The sequence below is a fragment of the Trichomycterus rosablanca genome, chromosome 16, assembly GCF_030014385.1.
Source record: "Trichomycterus rosablanca isolate fTriRos1 chromosome 16, fTriRos1.hap1, whole genome shotgun sequence".
Classification (NCBI taxonomy): Eukaryota; Metazoa; Chordata; class Actinopteri; order Siluriformes; family Trichomycteridae; genus Trichomycterus; species Trichomycterus rosablanca.
The window spans coordinates 10,359,456-10,382,585 of NC_086003.1; the positions used below are offsets into that span (position 1 = coordinate 10,359,456).

Genomic DNA, 23,130 nt, shown 5'->3' on the forward strand with positions numbered 1-23,130 from the left:
ACAATGCCAGGCCTCATCATGCATGTGCTACAACAGTGTGGCTTTGAAAACAGAGTGTGCGCACTGCCTGCAGTCCAGATCTGTTTCCTGTTAAAAAAAAATATTTGGTGCATCATGAAGATGAGAATAAGATAATGGCGGATGGCAGCTGAAGTCTCATATTTAAGCAAGAATGAAGAAAAATGCAACTTACAAAAACCGCAACAATTAGAGTCCTCAGTTTCCAAATAATTTAAAAGTCTCATTAATAGGAAAGCTGATGAAACTCAGTGCTAAACATGTCTTTGTCCAAACTGTTTTTCTGAGTGTGCTGGAGGCATCAAATTTTAAACTTGTTTATATTCACATAATACAAGATGATCAGTAAAACATTAGAAATACACTGCCTGGCCAAAAAAAAAGGTCACACACTCTAATATTTCGTTGGAACGCCTTTAGCTTTGGTTACGGCACGCATTGGCTGTGGCATCGTTTCCACAAGCTTCTGCAATGTCACAACATTTATTTCTGTCCAGAGTTACATTGATTTTTCCCCAAGATCTTGTATTGATGATGGGAGATTTGGACCACTGCGCAAAGTCTTCTCACATCCCAAAGATTCTCAATGGGGTTCAGGTCTGGACTCTGTGGTGGCCAATCCATGTGTGAAAATGATGTCTCATGCTCCCTGAACCACTCTTTCACAATTTGAGCCCGATAAATCCTGGCATTGTCATCTTGGAATATGCCCGTGCCATCAGGGAAGAAAAAATCCATTGATGGAATAACCTGGTCGTTCAGTATATTCAGGTAGTCAGCTGACCTCATTCTTTGGGCACATAACGTTGCTGAACCTAGACCTGACCAACTGCAGCAACCCCAGATCATAGCACTGCCCCCACAGGCTTGTACAGTAGGCACTAGGCATGATGGGTGCATCACTTGAGCCACCTCTTTTCTTACCCTGATGGGGTAAGGCAGTGTATTTTCTGTCTAATAGTTCAACAAACATTCAAGATAAACAAATGACAAGTTCATCATTTCACAGAATTTTACAAAACATCAGCTTTTTCTGGAAATGGGGTCTGTATACACACACTCAAATATACCTGACCATGAACTTTCTAAAACAAATGATATTTAGATATTGTGACAACTATGTGATCTTTTCAGCAATAAAAGCTACCACTCATCTGCGAAGGCTTCTCATAAGACTTTAAATTAAGTTTGTGGAAATTTGTGCCCATTAAGTTAATACAGCATTTGTATGGCTGGGCACAGATGCTTATCAAAAATGTATTCAAAATCCCAGCTCTGGTGTGCTAGCGTATTTTACTGCTGTGCCACCTGAGCAGCCCATCAAATGATATTCAATTACCACGTTGCTTTCAGTTTAAGCACACTTAAACTGTAAGTCTGCAACTGCAGCTGCATAAAGAGATAACAATTGTGTCAAAATCAGAGCCTGAAAAACTAGAACAGGCAACAGAAGTGTAGTACCAGTTGATTCAAGAAAAAAGGGTTCATGGTACAATGACTCCACACATGCTCTAAAACAAGCAGAACAAAAATTAGAGCACGGCACACTACACTGGTGTTCCATAAGGGTCAGTATTGGGACCTCTATTATTTACACTCATTATGCATCATTACGAATAAACATGGCATCAATTTTACTGCTATGCAAAGGATATCAGCCAAACCCAATGACATTAACATAATTAGGATGATAGAGGATTCTGTTGATGCATGCTCAATAATCCAGGTACACAAATCCACAAAGTTGAATCAGTTCATCTGGACACAAGTTTGTTGTAGGGATACATTTCGTCACTCAATCCAAATCCGAGCTGGTGGTGGATACCCCAACCTTATATGCAGCCGATTTGCATAACGACCGATCACCGCCCATTGCATAACAATGGAACCGGTGATCGGGTCCATATGCAAATCACAATGACCATTAATTACAATGGTCATGTGTGTCTTTCACACATGATTGGGGTATAGCTCCTATTGCAGCGTTGTAAGATGGTCAGAGATGTACTCTCAGGCCCCCTCCCCGGTTCAGAGATGGTCATTCCCTCTTCACATAGATGGCCTCTTTGACTCCCCGTTTAAACCAGCGGGGAGTCTTGTCAAGGATCTGCACATCATCATTAAAAGAGTGGCCGCTGGCTTGCAGGTGGGTGTAAACCGTGGAGTCCTGGCCAGAAGAGGTCAATCTTCTATGTTGGGCCATCCATTTCGCCAGAGGCTGTTTAGTTTCCCCGATGTACAGTTCCCAGCAATCCTCACGGCACCTAACAGCATACACTATGTACTCTGTTTGTGTCGAGGAACCCGGTCCTTTGGGTGAACTAATTTCTGGCGTAGCGTGTTCTGGGGTTTGAAAGCAACTGAAACACGGTGTTTGGAGAATATCCATCTCAATTGTTCCGATACCCCCATACGAAATCACCACTGGTTTGCGCTTAGACCGCGGTTGTCCTTCTCCTTCCTTCGATCCACTGGAGCTGTGTTTGGGCATTTTTCCCGCTTTTACAAATGCCCAGTTGGGATAACCACATTCACCCAGGGCCTTCTTGACATGAGATTTCTCTCTATCCTTGGCCGTAGTGTCTGTGGGGATGCTGTTCGCCCGGTGGTGCAGCGTCCTGATGACTCCTAGTTTGTGCTTCAATGGATGATGGGAGTCAAACCTTAGGTACTGGTCCGTGTGTGTTGGTTTGCGGTACACATTTACTTTCAAACGTCCCCCATCTTGAATAGCAATTTCTAAGAAGGCTAAACTGTTGTTGCTTGCATCCTCCCTTGTGAACTTGATGTGTTTGTCCACCGAGTTGATGTGGTCTGTGAAATGTGGTACTTCCTTGGATTTTATTTTAACCCAGGTGTCGTCCACATATCTGAACTAATGACCTAGGACCTTAGAGTAGAACCTTAATGCCTTCTTTTCCACTTCCTCCATGTACAGGTTAGCAACAATAGGTGAGACTGGGGACCCCATAGCACACCCAGGTTTCTGTTTGTAGAACTGTCCTCTGTACGAGAAGTAGGTGGACTGAAGACACAGTTCTAGGAGTGTGCACACCTGGTCCGTAGTAAGGGTGGTCCTCTTGCTCAGGGTGGGGTCGCCTTGTACTTTCCTACGGACCACCTCCACTGCCTTAGCAACCGGAATGCATGTGAAAAGGGATGTAACATCATACGAGACCATTGTTTCCTCTGTCTCCATGATGACGCGCTTCACCTTGTCCACAAAATCCATGGTGTTCTGAATGTGGTGTTCCGTGCTACCTACCAACGGGTTGAGAATCGATGCTAGAAACTTAGAAATGTTATAAGTCACAGAGTTAATCATACAAACAATGGGTCGTAAAGGTACATCCTGCTTGTGTATCTTAGGTAACTCATACAGACTAGGTGTAGCCTCACCCGGATACAATTTGCAGTACAAAGCCCTGTCAATAGCTTTGTTCTGCTCTAAAAGATAATTCAGACAAGTAATGAGTTGCAAGATTGTAAAAAAAAAAAAAAGCAAAGATAGAGGATTGTTTAAATGACAAAAAACTGGATGTTTTATAATGTTCCTCCACTTCATTCAGATAAAACAGAGGAATCACAATACTGTAGATTTAAACCCCATCCACAATACATTTAGACCCCTCCTTTGATGCACACGTTAAATACAATTACTAGAGTTGCTTTCTTTCATCTGCACAATATCTCTAAAATAAGAATCTATTTAACAAAAACATTTTTTGTTATTATTGACAGCTACTCAGCTGTCAATAAGTACTTCCTCTGATGTATGTACTCCTCATTCTTCATTAACAGCATGCATTTGTAAACAAAGGACAAAAAGGAATGCTACACAAACCTTTATAGACAGCCCACCGCTTAACTTTGAAGCCCATATCAGCTCCCACACTGGACTACTGGATTGTCCTTCCAAAACTAACACTTAGACTACAGTACATTAAAAATTCATCAGATACAGTACTCACACCATGATATGTTCCCATTTTGCCCACAGTTAGGACAAGCTTTAATGGTTACTGATCAGAGCCTGCATTCAACACAAATACTATGACTCACCTACAAAGCTTTTTTTACAATCTTGCAACTCATTACTTAGTCTGAATTAGTCCATCCCTAAAACGTGCCCTTAGATCCTCAAGCCATGGCCTTCTATTGGTACCAAAGTTTTAACTCTCATCAATGGGGGGCAAGTCATTTGGTGTTATGGCTCGCAAACTCTTGAACTCAATACCACAAAAAATATGTAACATCACAACATTTAGGTTTTTCAAATCACATACCTTTTTCCTATCCTTATAATTCTGTTTTTGGTCATATGGATGTATTAACTATTGTAAAGTCTTCTCTAATTTTATTTATGCAGTATAAGAGGATAACTGTAGGGGCGGCAAGGTGGCTTAGTGGGTAGCACCGTCACCTCACAGCAAGAAGGTCCTGGGTTCGATCCCCAGGTGGGGCGGTCTGGGTCCTTTCTGTGCGGAGTTTGCATGTTTTCCCCGTGTCCGCGTGGGTTTCCTCCGGGTGCTCCGGTTTCCTCCCACAGTCCAAAAACATGCCACCAGACTAATTGGAAACACTGAATTGTCCTATAGATACCTAGCCGCTTGATGCACAAACCACTGCAAATGCCGACCCCGTAATTGAAAAATGGGACAAAGGCTGAGGAACAAGAAGAAGAAGAAGAAATATAAGAGGATAACTGCAAAATAACATTATTAGTGTGCATATAATTACAGCATGTCACATTCCGCCAAGTGGTCAGAGTTTGTGTAAATAAATGTACTTCCAGTATGTGAAACACTATGTGAAATTGTGTGGCGTACCTATACAGGGACAAGTTGTGGTTTTATGAATTTTACACTACCGGTTTATCAAACCACCTTTACTGACATGTTTAAGGTGTTTTATGGGTCTGTTAAATAGAATAGAATGCCTTTATTTGTCCTAAATACATATACAGGTTTACAGTAGGGGTGGGCGATATAATATCGTTCATGATAATACCGGTATAGTTGTAAACTCGATATGATTTTTGCCATATCGCGATATTGTTAGCAAACGTGCGTCACTCACTCTCAAGTGCGTAACAGTGAAATAATGGCAACCAATGCAGAGAGTAGTACCGGAGTTAGCACTGAGGATGAACTAGTCCCTGCAAGGGGAGCTACATCACTAGTGTGGAAGGTTTTCGGATACAGAAGGTCAGACTCCAAACAAACGACTGTAATTTACAAAACGTGCAAAAATACTGACGACAAACGGTGGCAACATCACATTTATTTCAGCACCTAAAGCAAAAGCACCGGCGTGATTACGAGGAGTATCGGTCACTGCGTGAGTCCGAGAATGATGTGAGAACAAGTAAACGAACAGAATACACAGGTTACCATCTGAGAACGTTTAAAACCCAAAAGCGCTAAGCGGAACGCTTTCCTTCGCGTATGAGCATGGAAACTGAATCACTGAGTCAATGAGTCAGAAATGACTCTTTTCAGACGAATTATTCATTGTAATCGAATCAGAAAACTGTGCTCTTATCTGTGGTAAAGATTCATTCGTGTTGCTGACTCTGTGGGCAAACAACGCTGATTTAAGAGATTCAGATGTATGAACCAATCAGAGATTCGAATTTACATTTTGGGTGGAATTTCAAGCTCTCTTTTCATTGGTTGGTGTATAACACTTCTCAAAGGCATATCGAGATTATTGCCCAGCCCTACTGGAAGTGATGCTTAATTTAATGTACATTTAGTAACATTTGTACCTTAGATTTCCTGAGTGTCTGCAAAACAAAGGTGTTTTTAAAATGAACTTTTTAAAAAGTGTTCTTATATATCGCGAGTGAATATCGTTATCGCAAAAATATCTTAAAATATCGTGATATTATTTAAAGGCCATATCACCCACCCCTAGTTTACAGTACAACGAAATTCTTTTTAAAAATATTCCAGCTTGTTTTTTTGAAAGCTGGTATTGTACGGTGGCCCTGGGGCCGAGAGGGTTTAGGGCCTTCCTCAAAGGCCCAACAGTGGCTCCATGGCAGAGCTGAGATTCAAACCCATCAACACTCTTCCCCTTATTTTACATAATTGTTGTTGAACAATCTTGTGTTTAAGGCCGTATGCAGCATCACCCAAAGCATTCCATGATGATTTCAGCAAAAGAAACATTTTCCAACCCTATTTCTGAAATAGCTGGACCACTCTGTAAAATGCAATAAAACAAGAATCTGGGATTTAATTCTCTTGAACCTTTATTTGACTGAACAGAGCAGAAAGAAAATATTTCTAAACTAAAAAACCTCTAAAAGAAATGTAACCTAAACACACAGTATAAGCTACCGTGAACTGTTTAGAACCCAAGAGCCAAAAAAGCAAGTTAGAAATCAGTGGCACTGCTGTTTACTAATACTCATCCAACCTGTTAGTTTATGTCCTAACAGGTTGGATGAGTATTAGTGGATTTACCACATTTAGGAGATATGAACTCTGAACTCTAAAGATTTTTGCAACTAAGACTTATCTTGATTATTCATTTTGTCAAGTGTTTCCCACATGTAGATTTTTTTGGCAACTTTGACAGTATGGACTATTTTGTGCAGATCATGCAAAAAAGTCATATCTATCTGTATTGAGACCTCTTGCACAAAATGATTGTTGAAGCACAACATTTAATTTGTTAAATACTCAAATTAAAATTATACTTATCATTTTTTCTGTAACATTAAACATTTATAAACGTTGTCTTTAAAATAAGAATTGGAATTAAACTTGCAATTTATTATTATGAATAGAAATAGGTGGTGTTGCATTATGCACAAGTAGAATCTCACCTGAAGGCCAAAAATGTCCCACTTCCATGTATACCTCAAAGATCTTCTCAGGGCTATCCCTGAAATACACAGGAGATAAAGTTAATGTAAAAGTAATAAAACAGCAAATAACTTGCAACAATGATGGTCCCTGTGATGTATTTTCAACAAGTAAGAAAGGCTTTGTAAAATCTAATAAAAAACAAGCATCTCTGGTTTGTTAATTCTCTCGAACCTTTATTTAACTGATAAAAGTACAAGAAAAGATTCCCCAATGTTTTCACTAAGCAAGTATAAACAAATTTTAAATTTGATGCCTACAACACACTCAAAAAGAGGCATGCTTACCACTGTAAAATCACATCTATTAATTACACTTTTTAATCATTTGAAAACTGAGGATACTAATTGATAACAGTTTTGAAAGATTTTTTGTTCATTGTTGTTTAATGCAAGATTTCAGCTGCTCAACAGCCTGAGCTCGTCACTAGCTGATTCTCATAACAGATTTGAACAACAGGCCAGTTAAGCACACACACAATCTGTGTCTACAAAGCCACGCTGTTGTAGTGCAACGCAGAATGAGGTCCGAGGTCAATGCAGAATTGTCTTACTGAAACAACTATGGACTTTCCGGGTAAAGATGTCACCTTGATGGCAGCATGTGTCAAACAGTGGTTTGTGCCTTGCAACTTTCCTGCTAATTTTGCACAGTGTCTTGTTGTGAAAACAATGATATTAAAATTGATCTTAACTGGGGTAAGTGAGGCCTGCAGCTCTTTAGATGTTTATCTGGGTTCTTTTGTAAACTCCTGGATGAGTCATCAATGCATTCTTGGTATAATTCGGGTAGGCTAGTCACTCCTGTGAAGTACCGGTGGTTCAGTGGAGTGCCTAAGCAAAGGCTTTGTAAGCCATTACAGACTGGTAGATTAATGCCTATTTCACATGTGTATTTCACTTTTTCCAACATTGGGCCAGCTAAAGCAGCATGTGTCTTATAATATATTCTTTACAAATATAAAAGTATTAAAAAAAAAATGATATGCTTGCTTTGTGTAACAATGGATGTGGCAGAAAAACCTGAACATAATTATTAGGAGTGTTAAAATACTTTTGGCCATATGGTGTATATATTAAACTCTTTATTTTTTCTTGTTATATGTCTTATTAAAAAACATACAAAATTGTTGCTTATTATTGCATGTAATCGGCTGCTTCGGTTATTCCCATAAGAACATTTTTGTCTCATCTTTTCCAGTTAAGGGTGGAATTGGAGTAAAATTTATGACCACTTTAGGTCTATCAGGGTAAAACCACTAAATATGTTTACATACTGTGATTACATACTCAATCACTGGTAAAATGAACCATGACCAAATTAAAAGCTTAAAAGCTACAGAACACACTAATATTCTTAGAAGGGCACTAAAGATGTGTATAAAGTAGTAAATGATGTTACTAGTAGGGCTGCAACGATTAGTCGACATAATCAATAACGTCGACTATAAAAATTTGTCGACGTGGAATTTCATTGTCGACGCGTCGTTATTATTGCAATGCACTAAAGAAACTGCAGGGGGCGCAGCATCGCTTCCATGTCGCAGCGGGGAGTTTATGAAGACAGAGAGGCAAAGATGAAGAGACTGAAACTTTCCAAAGTATTTCAGCCAAAATAACCCAAAGAAACGAGCTGGACGCAGACACTACAAAGCAGAGTTGTGGTTTCACGCCAGCAACACGGTGAAACGCCTTGCAGCCGTGATGACCAGCGTTATTCCGGTAAGTTTTTACACCGCTTAGTGCTTTAACCAACGTAGTTAATGTTTGTTAATGCTAGAGTACTTGTCGGAAAACTTCCTAAGAGATCGCTATTTTTCAGGTTTGTTTGCTAGCTAACTCATTAAGTGAAATAGTTAATCAGTAATTTATATGAGTAACGTTATATAACTTAACATTATAGCCTAACGTTACCCTGTCTCGTCTTCCATATTATTTGCTCACGTTAATGAGAGCATTCATTCTAAATAATAAGCCTCATCCACTTAATGATAGCTAGTTAGCTCAGCAGATAATTCAGTTAAGATATTTAACCTGTTATGGTTTAGTTGGCATAGCCAGTACACTATTTGTAATAAACTATGATACATAGCCTTCAGTTTGTGATAATTAATACAGCTTTCTCTTTTGCTCTTTCTATTAATAGCACTAAGCAATGGAGTGTGGATGACTTTGACCAGAGAAGAGGTTCATGCACCCCTCAAATGGCTGAGGTCTTCACAGACAGCATTCACATGTTTCTCAACCACATGTTATAAATGTTTTTGACTTCCAGAGTGATAACTTCTGAAACATAACAGTGTCTAATGCTGTCCAAAGCTTTGTTATTTCATTGATTTTTTTTATTGTGATTGTGTATTATTGTTTCAAATATATTTAATTAAACTATCAAGCTCAAGTTTCATATTCATGTTTCATGGGTCATTATTTTAATTTGATATTGGAACTTAAATAACATAACAGTTTTGTTATGTTAAGGCAGAGATGGAGGGTATGACATAAATAATCGTTGACTAGTCGACTAATCGAAAAAATAATCGTCAGATTAGTCGACTACTAAAATAATCGTTAGTTGCAGCCCTAGTTACTAGGCTAATATGCAACATCATAAACAACACTGCCGTTTGAGATGATTCAAAGAAGGAAGAAATCCACCATACAGATAAAACAAGAGAGAAAGAGTACAAACTAGAGATGGACCGATCGGGTTTTTTGGCATCGATTGCGATCTCCGATCTCCTTTCAGGGCAATCGGCCGATAGTCGATTTCGATCGGGGGGGGGGGGGGGGGGGGGGATGACATGCAATTTTTAGCGCAAAATCAGCAGTAAATAATAAAGTAACCAAACAATTATTTTTTTCACCCACAGGAGACATATCTTATTAGTCTAACTGACCACACACACACACACACACAGGTTTAATGTTATCCAGTTTAGTCTGAAAAAAACTTAAAAAGAGCCTCACAGTGAAGATAAACCGAAAGCAACAGCGTGTGTGTGTTTCTTTAAAAAAACGCTTTGTTCACAGTGTCGCTTTAAATGATTCTGATTCAGGAGTCGACTGTGACGCGTAAGTTTCTCTCTCCGTTTTTACTGTTATTAATAAATGCTGTGGTTTTAAATAAACACCAGCTACTACAGAACATTTTGTGTGACTTTCTTACATTAAAAAGCTTAATTAAAAAGCTTAATTAAACCGCTATTACCACAGAGCGGTCACCGAGTCAGACTCGTTCCGTCTGTGGAGCTAAAAGTTCTGATTACCCTAAAAGTTTAGCAGATGATCCTGAACTAACGAATTTGGTAATGAATAAACTTTTGCCTCTGATTGGCTCTGTAACGTTTCTGTTCTCATTTACATCAAAAGCAAGAACCACTTACGAGTTACCAAACTGAACACGAGTTTGAATAATGTGCTGATAGAATCGGCTCAGATGTGACCGGGTTGAATTATCTTTTTAAAGTAAATATTTCAGTCAGCAAAATTGCATCGTATGTATGATGCACAACGTTAATTCTGTTATTTTAGGTCGTGAAGAGCTTTCATGATGGTTTCTGAATGATGGTTGATGAATGGTGATGTGATGGTTCGTGTTTTGTAGCGCAAAGTCTGGATCAATTCACTGAGCTGTTAACTTAACGTGATCTTTATATATCAAGTGATCGGATCGGCTACATTTGGGAAATATCGTCCGATCGTCGATAGCATATTTTGATTGAAAATCGGCCGATATCGATTGAAAGTCGATCGATCGTCCCATCTCTAGTACAAACAACAGAGAAACTTTTTTTTTTTTTTTTTTTTTTTATCGTAGCAGGTCAAGCACATGAATACACAAGTGCAAACAAGTTCTCTAAAAGCGATCGGAGTAAAATATTCTACGCCTCTTATGTTTACCGAAAGATACAGAAATATCGGCATTTCAGAACTCTCCCTTCAACCTCAAGAAACACACTGATGTAACATTTTCGATTACATTCAAACCACTGATATAACGATTCACTAAATTTTGCTGGAATTGCAAATGAACCAAAATTCAGTGGTTCTAGGTTATTAGGATATATCTACGACAAGAATGTACAACACAAATCACAAAAAAATTGGGACAGTATAGAAAATGCAAATAAAATAGATGCAGAGCTTCTTACATTTACAATGACTCTTTTTCCATCCTACATGAACCCAATATATTTCATGTTTTGTCTGGTCAACTTCATTTCAACTGTTAACATACATATACATGCATTTCAGGCCTACAACACATTCCAAAAAGTTGGAACAGAGCCATTAAAGGCTCTTTATGAGGTAAAAAAAAAACTAAAAAAACATGATTCCAAACAGGTAATGTCAACAGCTGATTATAATCATGATTTGGCACAAATTATGTTCAGAGGGAAGGAAGAAAATGTATTTTGTTCTGTAAAAATTTTTCTGTAGGTGTAAGGTAGGCTCCATTGTTAAGGTGGTTTACAGGCTTAAAAGAACAAGATTCATAGTTTTCAAGTAATATTCTAAAAGGTGACTCACTTCTATTAAAGTAAATTCCTGGTTATATAGTTGTACTTTTACTCAAGTATGGCTTTTAGGTACTTTATACACCTCTGCTAAAACAATTGTTAAATAATTGTGCTTTTAACCAAACAGCAAGAAATACACAACAATATCATGCTAATATACAAACTAATTTGATGTGCTTTTTTAGTAGTGTGGAGTTTGGTTCTCTGTAAACCCATTGTAGCCATTAACAGCAAGCCAAGTAATCTTTCCTCTAGAATTAGTTCTAATTACTCTGATTTTAAAACGTATCATGCACTGGTAATTCATCTTATAAAGTTTTCAGCTACATAGTGTTTTACTCTATCTTTACACTTGCCACTTGCACTAGACATCACTGAGTCTGGTATACAGACAGTGTGACACGTAAAACTGGTTGCTGACTGGATCATTAAATAGCCACAGCAGTAAAAACACTTTAAAAATCTCTGTATTTTTACATTAATTCTTTTTAGTGCGCTTTCTTGTTAGCCAAGAGCTAATATGCGTCCACTCTCCTCTCCAACTGGCTGCCTCAGCTGTGTCTGTACACAGAGGCTCAACATAACTTCCCCCACCAGCAACTCTAATTGCAGGAGATTTCATAGTCAGAGACATTCAACAGTTCAGCCATTATCCATTCTTTTTCAGTCGCGGAAATTCTTCTACAACTTCCAAGTCTGCTAGACAAGTACACTTTTCTGCAGAATGTGATTGTTTACGTTGGATATAGTAACATCTGTGACCAGAGGTCGGCGATCCTAGCTAATTCACCAGCCCCCTGGACCAGTAAATACATACCTTAGACTCAATATTAACTCTTGGTACTGATAGATAAGCTTGTTGTTCTACCATACATTGTTAATATTAGAACTGTTTAACTAATCATATTTGTCTACACCAGGGGTGCCCAAATAATTCCTTATAAGGGGCCAAAATTTTATCTCTGTGAAGGGCCACAGGCCAAAACTTAAAGGTTATGTTGTTTTAATTAGGGCTGGGCGATTGAAAAAAAAGACTTTTTTTTTTTGCATTTTAATTTAAAAGACTACAGAAGTGTAAAAATAGTAACAGCACCACCTATAATTATCTTTTCAAGGGACTCAAACTTTATAACAATAACAATATAACAACAGTTAACAATAATTAAAACAAAATAGAAATCTTAATTAGCTATATCCTTCTTAGGAACAGCTCACAAACAACTCACTTTAAATAATGTGCAGCAGAACCTCCTTTAAGAAAATTAAGAAAAGTGCATTAAGAAAAGTGCAAAACCACAAAAAGTTATTTACAGGTTTCTTAAAAGAAACACGAGCCTGTTTAGTGTTTCCACCAATGAAGTGAGTCACTACATCATACTACATATCACTACACTGGGGGGACATCAAGTAATCACTCAGCTTTGATTTTGTCCTCTTGTGACTGGGGGGGTGGATGGAGGGGGCAAGTTCTGCTTCTAACAATATGGACTACAATTTCCATGCTCCCCCGGACTGTCACGTGACTACCACAAGTCCCCGGTCAGCCAATCCTGATCGGTCCTCATGCTTTGGCGATTCAGTTCAGCTGTGTTCGATTCCATGAATCTTAATTAAACTCTTCTGTTTGTGAGCCTCAGTGTGAAGTTTTGCTGATCGTGTTTGCGGTCCTTATTTCTGAATCTAACCGTTACCGTGTATAATCCTTGTTGTCTTCCATTTACTGTTTTAGCTGTTTTGGTTTTCGCTGCCTGTCTGTTTATCCTCTGGTTTTGGACTCTGCCTGTTGTTGTACACTGTTTTTGCCCTTTTGATATTAAACTTTCCCTGATTTATAATCCGCGAGCGTCTGGTCAGTTTCTGCCTCGTGACATGTTGGTATTTTAATTAAAATATAAAGTATGTAAACAATCGCGATTGTCACATTTCTAACATCGGTTGAAAACGTTCATTCGAATTAACCGAATTAATCGTGAAAATCGCCCACCCTAATTTTAATATTGCATTAAATTAAAATATATCACGTTTTTTATTGTTAAATAAAACACTACTATTCTAATTAACAGTGATTTTATCCTAATTAACAGTGCTTTTATTGATTTCAACGGATGCTAGAAAATGTTTCTTTTTAGGAGCAGAAATATTTGAACAAATGTAAATTTGTAAAGAAAAACATGCAAAGCAAAATATTATTATTTACCTTTCTCTCCTCGCCACTGTACTTTGAGAACAGGTGAGCATGTTTTGTTTCGTAATGCCGACTGATGTTATACTCCTTTAGTACAGCCACTCTCTATCCGCAGATGAGGCAAACTGCGGTTTAATCTATTTCGGTGAAAAAATATTCATGCTGCCAACTGTTTTTAAATGTTCGTTTATCCAATGCCACTGCCTCACACACTCCATGATTAACAGCCTCACTCGTGTCATCATAGATTACTTGATGTCTGCTGACAGGAGCTCCACAGCGCCCCCCTCTCCTGTCTCATGTAAAATTGTGGTCAGCTAATGAATTGCAGCTAGCGTTATCGGCAGTTAAACACCTGTTGAAAGAAATTCCCAGCTACTGACAAAAGTATGCACTACTTTGATCTAAGCGAGGCGGGCCAAAAGAAAGAGGCGGCGGGCCAGGTTTGGCCCGCGGGCCCCAAATTGGGCAGCCCTGGTCTACACCATCACCATCAATCTAAGCTGCTACTACTACTACTATACCATTACGTATCCAACTGCACCTATGTTCATTGACAACTCTACCACAATTAATGACTGTGCCAACATCAGAGCCTGAACAGCTCAAACAGGCAACCCAACATTTAGAATGAGTATTTTACTCAACCTTATATAATTAGCACTAGTTAAAATTAAAATGATGGAAGGAAGGAGCTAGCTCCATGGTATAATGACCACACACATGCTTCAAAGCAAAAAGCACGACAATCAGTGATGGCACACTGCACTAAAAGTGTATTAGGCAGCAGGGGAAGATGTCCTAAAAGAGTATACAAATGCCATTATAAATGCCAACTATATATGTTTGCTCTTTAATAGAGAATTAAAATAATCCTAGATTCCTTTTGATACAGTATCAAAACTTACTAGAAATGTAACAGCAATGGAATCTAATAACCCTCATATTGTACTAGTAAAGACCTAACATCCTTTAATGACAGGATAGAAAAACAGTACAACTTCAGTGTCCCTTATCCCCCTGATAATCAGCAATACACCCTGAGCAGTACGAGTACTATTAGTGCCTTATCCAATTACAATCCTTTCACCTAATCACCCAAACTTCATTAATTAAACAAAGTCATCATGTCTACTTGACCATATTTTACTTTTACATCATTTTACTTGACACGCTTAGTAAAAAAAAATACTCCCTGCCATCATAGAACCCCTGCTTACTATAGTACACCCCTTAGCATTGGTTATGTACCCCTTTTTTTTTTTTTTAAATGAACCGTTATTAACCCCCTGATTAAAAGGTTTAATTTTGATCCACAGGTGCTGTCTAATTATAGTCCTATTTCAAACTAGTGCTGGACAATAATTCGATATCGATATATATCGCGATAGAAAATGTTTCAATAACGGTGATATGATTTTTAAACAAATTCGAACGATATATATTACGTATTATATCAGTATAGGACAAATTGTTGGTGCACGTCTTGCTGGCGCATCTGTGACCAAGACAGCAAGTCTTTGTGATGTATCAAGAGCCACGGTATCCAGGGTAATGTCAGCATACCACCAAGAAGGACAAACCACATCCAACACTTAACTGTGGACGCAAGAGGAAGCTGTCTGAAAGGGATGTTCGGGTGCTAACCCGGATTGTATCCAAAAAACATAAAACCACGGCTGCCCAAATCACGGCAGAATTAAATGTGCACCTCAACTCTCCTGTTTCCACCAGAACTGTCCGTCGGGAGCTCCACAGGGTCAATATACACGGCCGGGCTGCTATAGCCAAACCTTTGGTCACTCGTGCCAATGCCAAACGTCGGTTTCAATGGTGCAAGGAGCGCAAATCTTGGGCTGTGGACAATGTGAAACATGTATTGTTCTCTGATGAGTCCACCTTTACTGTTTTCCCCACATCCGGGAGAGTTACGGTGTGGAGAAGCCCCAAAGAAGCGTACCACCCAGACTGTTGCATGCCCAGAGTGAAGCATGGGGGTGGATCAGTGATGGTTTGGGCTGCCATATCATGGCATTCCCTTGGCCCAATACTTGTGCTAGATGGGCGCGTCACTGCCAAGGACTACCGAACCATTCTGGAGGACCATGTGCATCCAATGGTTCAAACATTGGATCCTGAAGGCGGTGCCGTGTATCAGGATGACAATGCACCAATACACACAGCAAGACTGGTGAAAGATTGGTTTGATGAACATGAAAGTGAAGTTGAACATCTCCCATGGCCTGCACAGTCACCAGATCTAAATATTATTGAGCCACTTTGGGGTGTTTTGGAGAAGCGAGTCAGGAAACGTTTTCCTCCACCAGCATCACGTAGTGACCTGGCCACTATCCTGCAAGAAGAATGGCTTAAAATCCCTCTGACCACTGTGCAGGACTTGTATATGTCATTTCCAAGACGAATTGACGCTGTATTGGCCGCAAAAGGAGGCCCTACACCATACTAATAAATTATTGTGGTCTAAAACCAGGTGTTTGTTTCATTGTCCAACCCCTGTAGTTCTCCACCAAAATAGTGCAGTAATACACTCAACATAAACGTCAACCACCAACACTATTACAGAAAAAGTACTACTACTGAGTACTAATACTAGTGAGTACTAATACAACTAATATTAGTTGTTGCGCGCTACGAGTAAAAGGCACGAACGGACTCTGCGCGTTCCAGTGTTGCCAGATTGGGCGGTTTTCCTCCAAATTGGGCGTTTTTTTTTTTTAGAAAAACAATTTAATAGCATTTAAATAACACTTCTATTGAAAAGAGAATATTCAGTTTTAAGAAGCCCCAGCATTGTAGAAGGCTATTAAAAGTAAAATCAATTTTCAATGCTGATTTGGCTTAATAGTGTTGGTCAGAATGTATCACATTCTTTAAAGAAAATTACAATTTGTTTTCCATGCATTCACGCTAGCATGTTCTGGGGTTCAGATGAGTCTCATCAGTACACACAAGTTTGCAGTCAAATGATTAAGTATTGCAAAGGAATATCTTTGAAATTCTTCCTCATAATGTTAAGGTTATAGGCTATATTTTAGTTTTTCACAAAAAATAAGGTATCAGACAGTTTCTGTGCCAGCCCTGTGAGCAATGGTCTCAGTTTGGCCACCCCTATGAAAATTGTCTGGCTCCGCCACTGTCCACAGTTGAAAAAGAAGCAGACGAAATAGCTGATAAGAGAGGAAGGACTAATTCAGTGGTGTATTCAGCTTGTAGCTCACTGATTGGCTGTGGGGTGATAACACAGAGAGACGAGTGAAAAGCCACACTGGCTAGCGTTAGCTGTGAGCTAACAAGCAGAAACTGAAAAACGGCTCGTCTTTTAATTTTTCAAAATCAACATTTTTTATCAGTTCAACCGGAAATGAACACATGCGCGGACATGTACTTATTTACTAAATATATCTTCAGTGTAAATCGAGCACAAGTGTTGAGAAAAAGGAGCAAACAGTAATAATAACGTTACGCCCAATCCGCTGTTCTGACTCTTGTCTGCCATAGATTTTCCTGCCTATGTAAGAACTATTTTTTCCTAAATAAAAGCGCTATATTAAGAAAAAAAGAACGTCTCACCTGTCGTGTAATGTGAATTATAAAATATATTGTCTGGCCCTTTAAGAAAGTTAAGCGCACTATAGGGCGTAGGGAGCGAGTGTGAAGGGAATAGATCGGATTTGTACCGTTTCCGTGTTCGTGTTTTGCACTGAGCTTGTGTGATATTTAAAGTAGCGTTCTCGTTAACCACTCAAATGTTTGGACTTTGAATTATTTTAACATTATTTTACATCACCGTCATCGCAGCATGAACATTTACATTCATATTTTTTGTTACGGTATAGAACTTAATTCTGGATTACAGGCATAACTAATCGTACACGTTCATACACTTTTAAGAAATATCTGTAACTATAAAGTAAGCAGTTAACTTTTGAAATATATTGAAGTGTTTAGCCTGCTATTATTCTGTTTTGTGTGGGCAGAGAGAGATTACAATGCCAAAATGTTGTGTTAATGTTTGTGGTAAAGTGTAATTGATACACATGCATTTATACTTATGCGTATTTATTATAGATCAGATAAGATAAGCAATGTTTGACGTTCAGATTGTTAAATCTTTTTATAATAAAAAAGATTTATTATCTTTTTTAGATAATAAAAGATTATTTTTTTATCTAAAAAAATAAACCCCCCCCCCCCGGTTATACCGTATACCGCGGTATTTCCTGAAGACGGTATGACGGTATGAAAATCGGCAATATCGCCCAACCCTAGTGTTCCACAGGAAGCAGCACTGGGACGTCTACTATATACAGTGGGGTCAAAAAGTATTTAGTCAGCCACTGATTGTGCAGGTTCTCCTGCTTAGAAAGATGAGAGAGGTCTGTAATTTTCATCATAGGTACACTTCAACTATGAGAGACAAAATGAGGGGATAAAATCCAGGAAATCACATTGTAGGATTTTTAAAGAATTTATTTGTAAATTATGGTGAAAAATAAGTATTTGGTCAATAACAAACAAGCAAGATTTCTGGCTCTCACAGACCTGTAACTTATTCTTTAAGAAGCTCTTCTGTCCTCCACTCGTTACCTGTATTAATGGCACCTGTTTGACATCGTTATCTGTATAAAAGACACCTGTCCACAGCCTCAAACAGTCAGACTCCAAACTCAACCATGGCCAAGACCAAAGAGCTGTCGAAGGACACCAGGAAGAAAATTGTAGACCTGCACCAGGCTGAATGTACAATAGGCAAGCAGGTTGGTGTGAATAAATCAACTGTGGGAGCAATTGTAAGAAAATGGAAGACATACAAGACCATTGATAATCTCCCTTGGGGTCAAGATCTCATCCCGTGGGGTCAAAATGATCATGAGAACGATGAGCAAAAATCCCAGAACTACACGGAGGGACCTGATGAATGACCTGCAGAGAGCTGGGACCAAAGTAACAAAGGCTACCATCAGTAACACACTACGCCGAGAGGGACTCAAATCCTGCAGTGCCAGGCGTGTCCCCCTGCTTAAGCCAGTACATGTCCAGGCCAGTCTGAAGTTTGCCAGAGAGCATATGGATGATCCAGAAGAGGATTGGGAGAATATCATGTGGTCAGATGAAACCAAAATGGAACTTTTTGGTAAAAAAACTCGTCGTGTTTGGAGGAAGAAGAAGAACCCAAGAACACCATACCTACTGTGAAGCATGGGGGTGGAAACATCATGCTTTGGGGCTGTTTTTCTGCAAAGGGGACAGGACGACTGATTCGTGTTAAGGGAAGAATGAACGGGGCCATGTATCGTGAGATTTTAAGCCAAAACCTCCTTCCATCAGTGAGAGCATTGAAGATGGAACGTGGCTGGGTCTTCCAGCATGACAATGATCCCAAACACACCGCTCGGGCAACGAAGGAGTGGCTCCGTAAAAAGCATTTCAAGGTCCTGGAGTGGCCTAGCCAGTCTCCAGACCTCAACCCCATAGAAAATTTGTGGAGTCCGTGTTGCCCAGCGACAGCCCCAAAACCTCACTGCTCTAGAGGAGATCTGCATGGAGGAATGGGCAAAAATACCAGCTACATTGTGTGCAAACCTGGTGAAGACTTACAGGAAACGTTTGACCTCGGTCATTGCCAACAAAGGTTATGTTACAAAGTCTTGAGTTGAACTTTTGTTATTGACCAAATACTTATTTTCCACCATAATTTACAAATTAATTCTTTAAAAATCCTACAAAAATCCTAATGTGATTTCCTGGATTTTTTTTTCTCATTTTGTCTCTCATAGTTGAAGTGTACCTATGATGAAAATTACAGACCTCTCTCATCTTTCTAAGTAGGAGAACCTGCACAATCAGTGGCTGACTAAATACTTTTTGACCCCACTGTATAAACAAAATAAGCAGGGGATCAAATACTTATTTTCCTCACTGTGTATGTATATATATATATATATATATATATATATATATATATATATATATATATATATATATATATATATACAGTGTATCACAAAAGTGAGTACACCCCTCACATTTCTGCAAATATTTCATTATATCTTTTCATGGGACAACACTATAGACATGAAACTTGGATATAACTTAGAGTAGTCAGTGTACAGCTTGTATAGCAGTGTAGATTTACTGTCTTCTGAAAATAACTCAACACACAGCCATTAATGTCTAAATAGCTGGCAACATAAGTGAGTACACCCCACAGTGAACATGTCCAAATTGTGCCCAAATGTGTCGTCGTCCCTCCCTGGTGTCATGTGTCAAGGTCCCAGGTGTAAATGGGGAGCAGGGCTGTTAAATTTGGTGTTTTGGGTACAATTCTCTCATACTGGCCACTGGATATTCAACATGGCACCTCATGGCAAAGAACTCTCTGAGGATGTGAGAAATAGAATTGTTGCTCTCCACAAAGATGGCCTGGGCTATAAGAAGATTGCTAACACCCTGAAACTGAGCTACAGCATGGTGGCCAAGGTCATACAGCGGTTTTCCAGGACAGGTTCCACTCGGAACAGGCTTCGCCAGGGTCGACCAAAGAAGTTGAGTCCACGTGTTCGGCGTCATATCCAGAGGTTGGCTTTAAAAAATAGACACATGAGTGCTGCCAGCATTGCTGCAGAGGTTGAAGACGTGGGAGGTCAGCCTGTCAGTGCTCAGACCATACACCGCATACTGCATCAACTCGGTCTGCATGGTCGTCATCCCAGAAGGAAGCTGACGCACAAGAAAGCCAGCAAACAGTTTGCTGAGGACAAGCAGTCCAAGAACATGGATTACTGGAATGCCCTGTGGTCTGACGAGACCAAGATAAACTTGTTTGGCTCAGATGGTGTCCAGCATGTGTGGCGGCGCCCTGGTGAGAAGTACCAAGACAACTGTATCTTGCCTACAGTCAAGCATGGTGGTGGTAGCATCATGGTCTTGGGCTGCATGAGTGTTGCTGGCACTGGGGAGCTGCAGTTCATTGAGGGAAACATGAATTCCAACATGTACTGTGACATTCTGAAACAGAGCATGATCCCCTCCCTTCGAAAACTGGGCCTCATGGCAGTTTTCCAACAGGATAACGACCCCAAACACAACCTCCAAGATGACAACTGCCTTGCTGAGGAAGCTGAAGGTAAAGGTGATTGACTAAACCCAATTGAGCACCTGTGGCGCATCCTCAAGTGGAAGGTGGAGGAGTTTAAGGTGTCTAACATCCACCAGCTCCGTGATGTCATCACGGAGGAGTGGAAGAGGATTCCAGTAGCAACCTGTGCAGCTCTGGTGAATTCCATGCCCAGGAGGGTTAAGGCAGTGATAATAATGGTGGTCACACAAAATATTGACACTTTAGGCACAATTTGGACATGTTCACTGTGGGGTGTACTCACTTATGTTGGCAGCTATTTAGACATTAATGGCTGTGTGTTGAGTTATTTTCAGAAGACAGTAAATCTACACTGCTATACAAGTTGTACACTGACTACTCTTAGTTATATCCAAGTTTCATGTCTATAGTGTTGTCCCATGAAAAGATATAATGAAATATTTGCAGAAATGTGAGGGGTGTACTCACTTTCGTGATACACTGTATATATACACACACATATACTGTATATATATATATACATATATATATATATATATATATATACTAGGGCTGTCAAACGATTAAAATTTTTAATCGCGATTAATCTCAGAATTTCATATAGTTAATCGCGATTAATCGCATTAAATAAAATCTGTGTAAATGTTATAGAAAACAAGGTTTTTTAAGTGAAATGTGAAAAGTGGACGTTTCTACACGAAGTGAGTGTGTTTTGACCCTTTTGGGGCTTCCATAGTTCATGGACTAGCGTGCTTGACTCCGGTATTCAGTGCCGTAACAGATTAAGTTAATGAAGTGTTTTGCTCCCGACAACTTGTGAATATACCGTGTATTTATTTCTTTATTATGCAAGTGCATCCCTACGACGCTCAGTTATATTATTTTAACAAACCGCAAATGAACAACGGTGGCAAGTCCGACATTAAAACGTTGGTTCTACCAGTCAAGTCTCAACATGAACTAGAATTTGCGTTAACGGCACTATTTTTTTTAATCGCGTTAAATTGAGAATGCGTTAATGCGTTATTATCGCGTTAACTTCGACAGCCCTAATATATATACATATATACACACACACACACACACACACACACACACACACACACACACACACACACACACACACACACTAGGGTTGGGCGGTATGACGATATTACCGTATACCGCGGTATTTAAAAATAGTGACGGTATTCAAAAATGGTGAAGTATTTTTTAAATGTGAAGCGCCAAATTTCTGCTTCAGGTTTACCTTTACAACTGAGACTTTAGGACATGCGCGCATCCACAGTGTGGGAGGGGAGGGAGGGGTAGGCGGTTGGAGCTCGCTGATTGGCTGTGGGGTGCTCACTGGTGATAACACAGAGAGACGAGTGAAGAGCCACACTGGTTAGCGTTAGCTGTGCGCTAACAAGCAGAAACTGAAAAACGGCTCGTCTTTTAATTTTTCAAAATCAACATTTTTTATCAGTTCAACCGGAAATGAACACAAGCGCGTGCATGCGTGGACATGTACTTATTTACTAAATATATCTTCAGTGTAAATCGAGCACAAGTGTTGAGAAAAAGGAGCAAACAGTAATAATAACGTTACGCCCAATCCGCTGTTCTGACTCTTGTCTGCCATAGATTTTCCTGCCTATGTAAGAACTATTTTTTCTTAAATAAAAGCGCTATATTAAGAAAAAAGAATGTCTCACCTGTCGTGTAATTTGAATTATAAAATATATTGTCTGGCCCTTTAAGAATGTTAAGCGCACTATAGGGTGTAGGGAGCGAGTGTGTAGGGAAGAGATCGGATTTGTACCGTTTCCGTGCTCGTGTTTTGCATGGAGCTTGTGTGACATGTAAAGTAGCGTTCTCGCTAACCACTCAAATGTTTGGACTTTGAATTATTTTAACATTATTTTACATCACTGTCATTGCAACATGAACATTTACATTCATATTTTTTGTTACGGTATAGAACTTAATTCTGGATTACAGGCATAACTAATCGTACACGTTCATACACTTAAGAAATAGCTGTAACTATAAACTAAGCAGTTAACTTTTGAAATATATTGAAGTGTTTAGCCTGCTATTATTCAGTTTTGTGTGGGCAGAGAGAGATTACAATGCCAAAATGTTATGTGTTAATGTTTGTGTTAAAGTGTAATTGATACACATGCACAATGCTGGCAGCACTCATGTGTCTATTTTTTAAAGCCAACCTCTGGATATGACGCCGAACACGTGGACTCAACTTCTTTGGTCGACCCTGGCGAAGCCTGTTCCGAGTGGAACCTGTCCTGGAAAACCGCTGTATGACCTTGGCCACCATGCTGTAGCTCAGTTTCAGGGTGTTAGCAATCTTCTTATAGCCCAGGCCATCTTTGTGGAGAGCAACAATTCTATTTCTCACATCCTCAGA

General features: G+C 39.4%; 1 protein-coding gene across 4 annotated transcripts in view; it reads right to left on the minus strand.

Annotated features, from left to right (window-relative positions):
• dennd1a (DENN/MADD domain containing 1A) overlaps positions 1–23,130 on the minus strand; it is a 132,681-nt gene that overhangs the window by 101,685 nt on the left and 7,866 nt on the right. For all 4 annotated transcript variants that reach the window (XM_063011702.1, XM_063011706.1, XM_063011705.1 and 1 more), the window contains exon 2: positions 6,857–6,915. In XM_063011702.1, the coding sequence (XP_062867772.1) occupies positions 6,857–6,915 (59 nt within the window). The remainder of the gene's footprint in view (positions 1–6,856; positions 6,916–23,130) is intronic.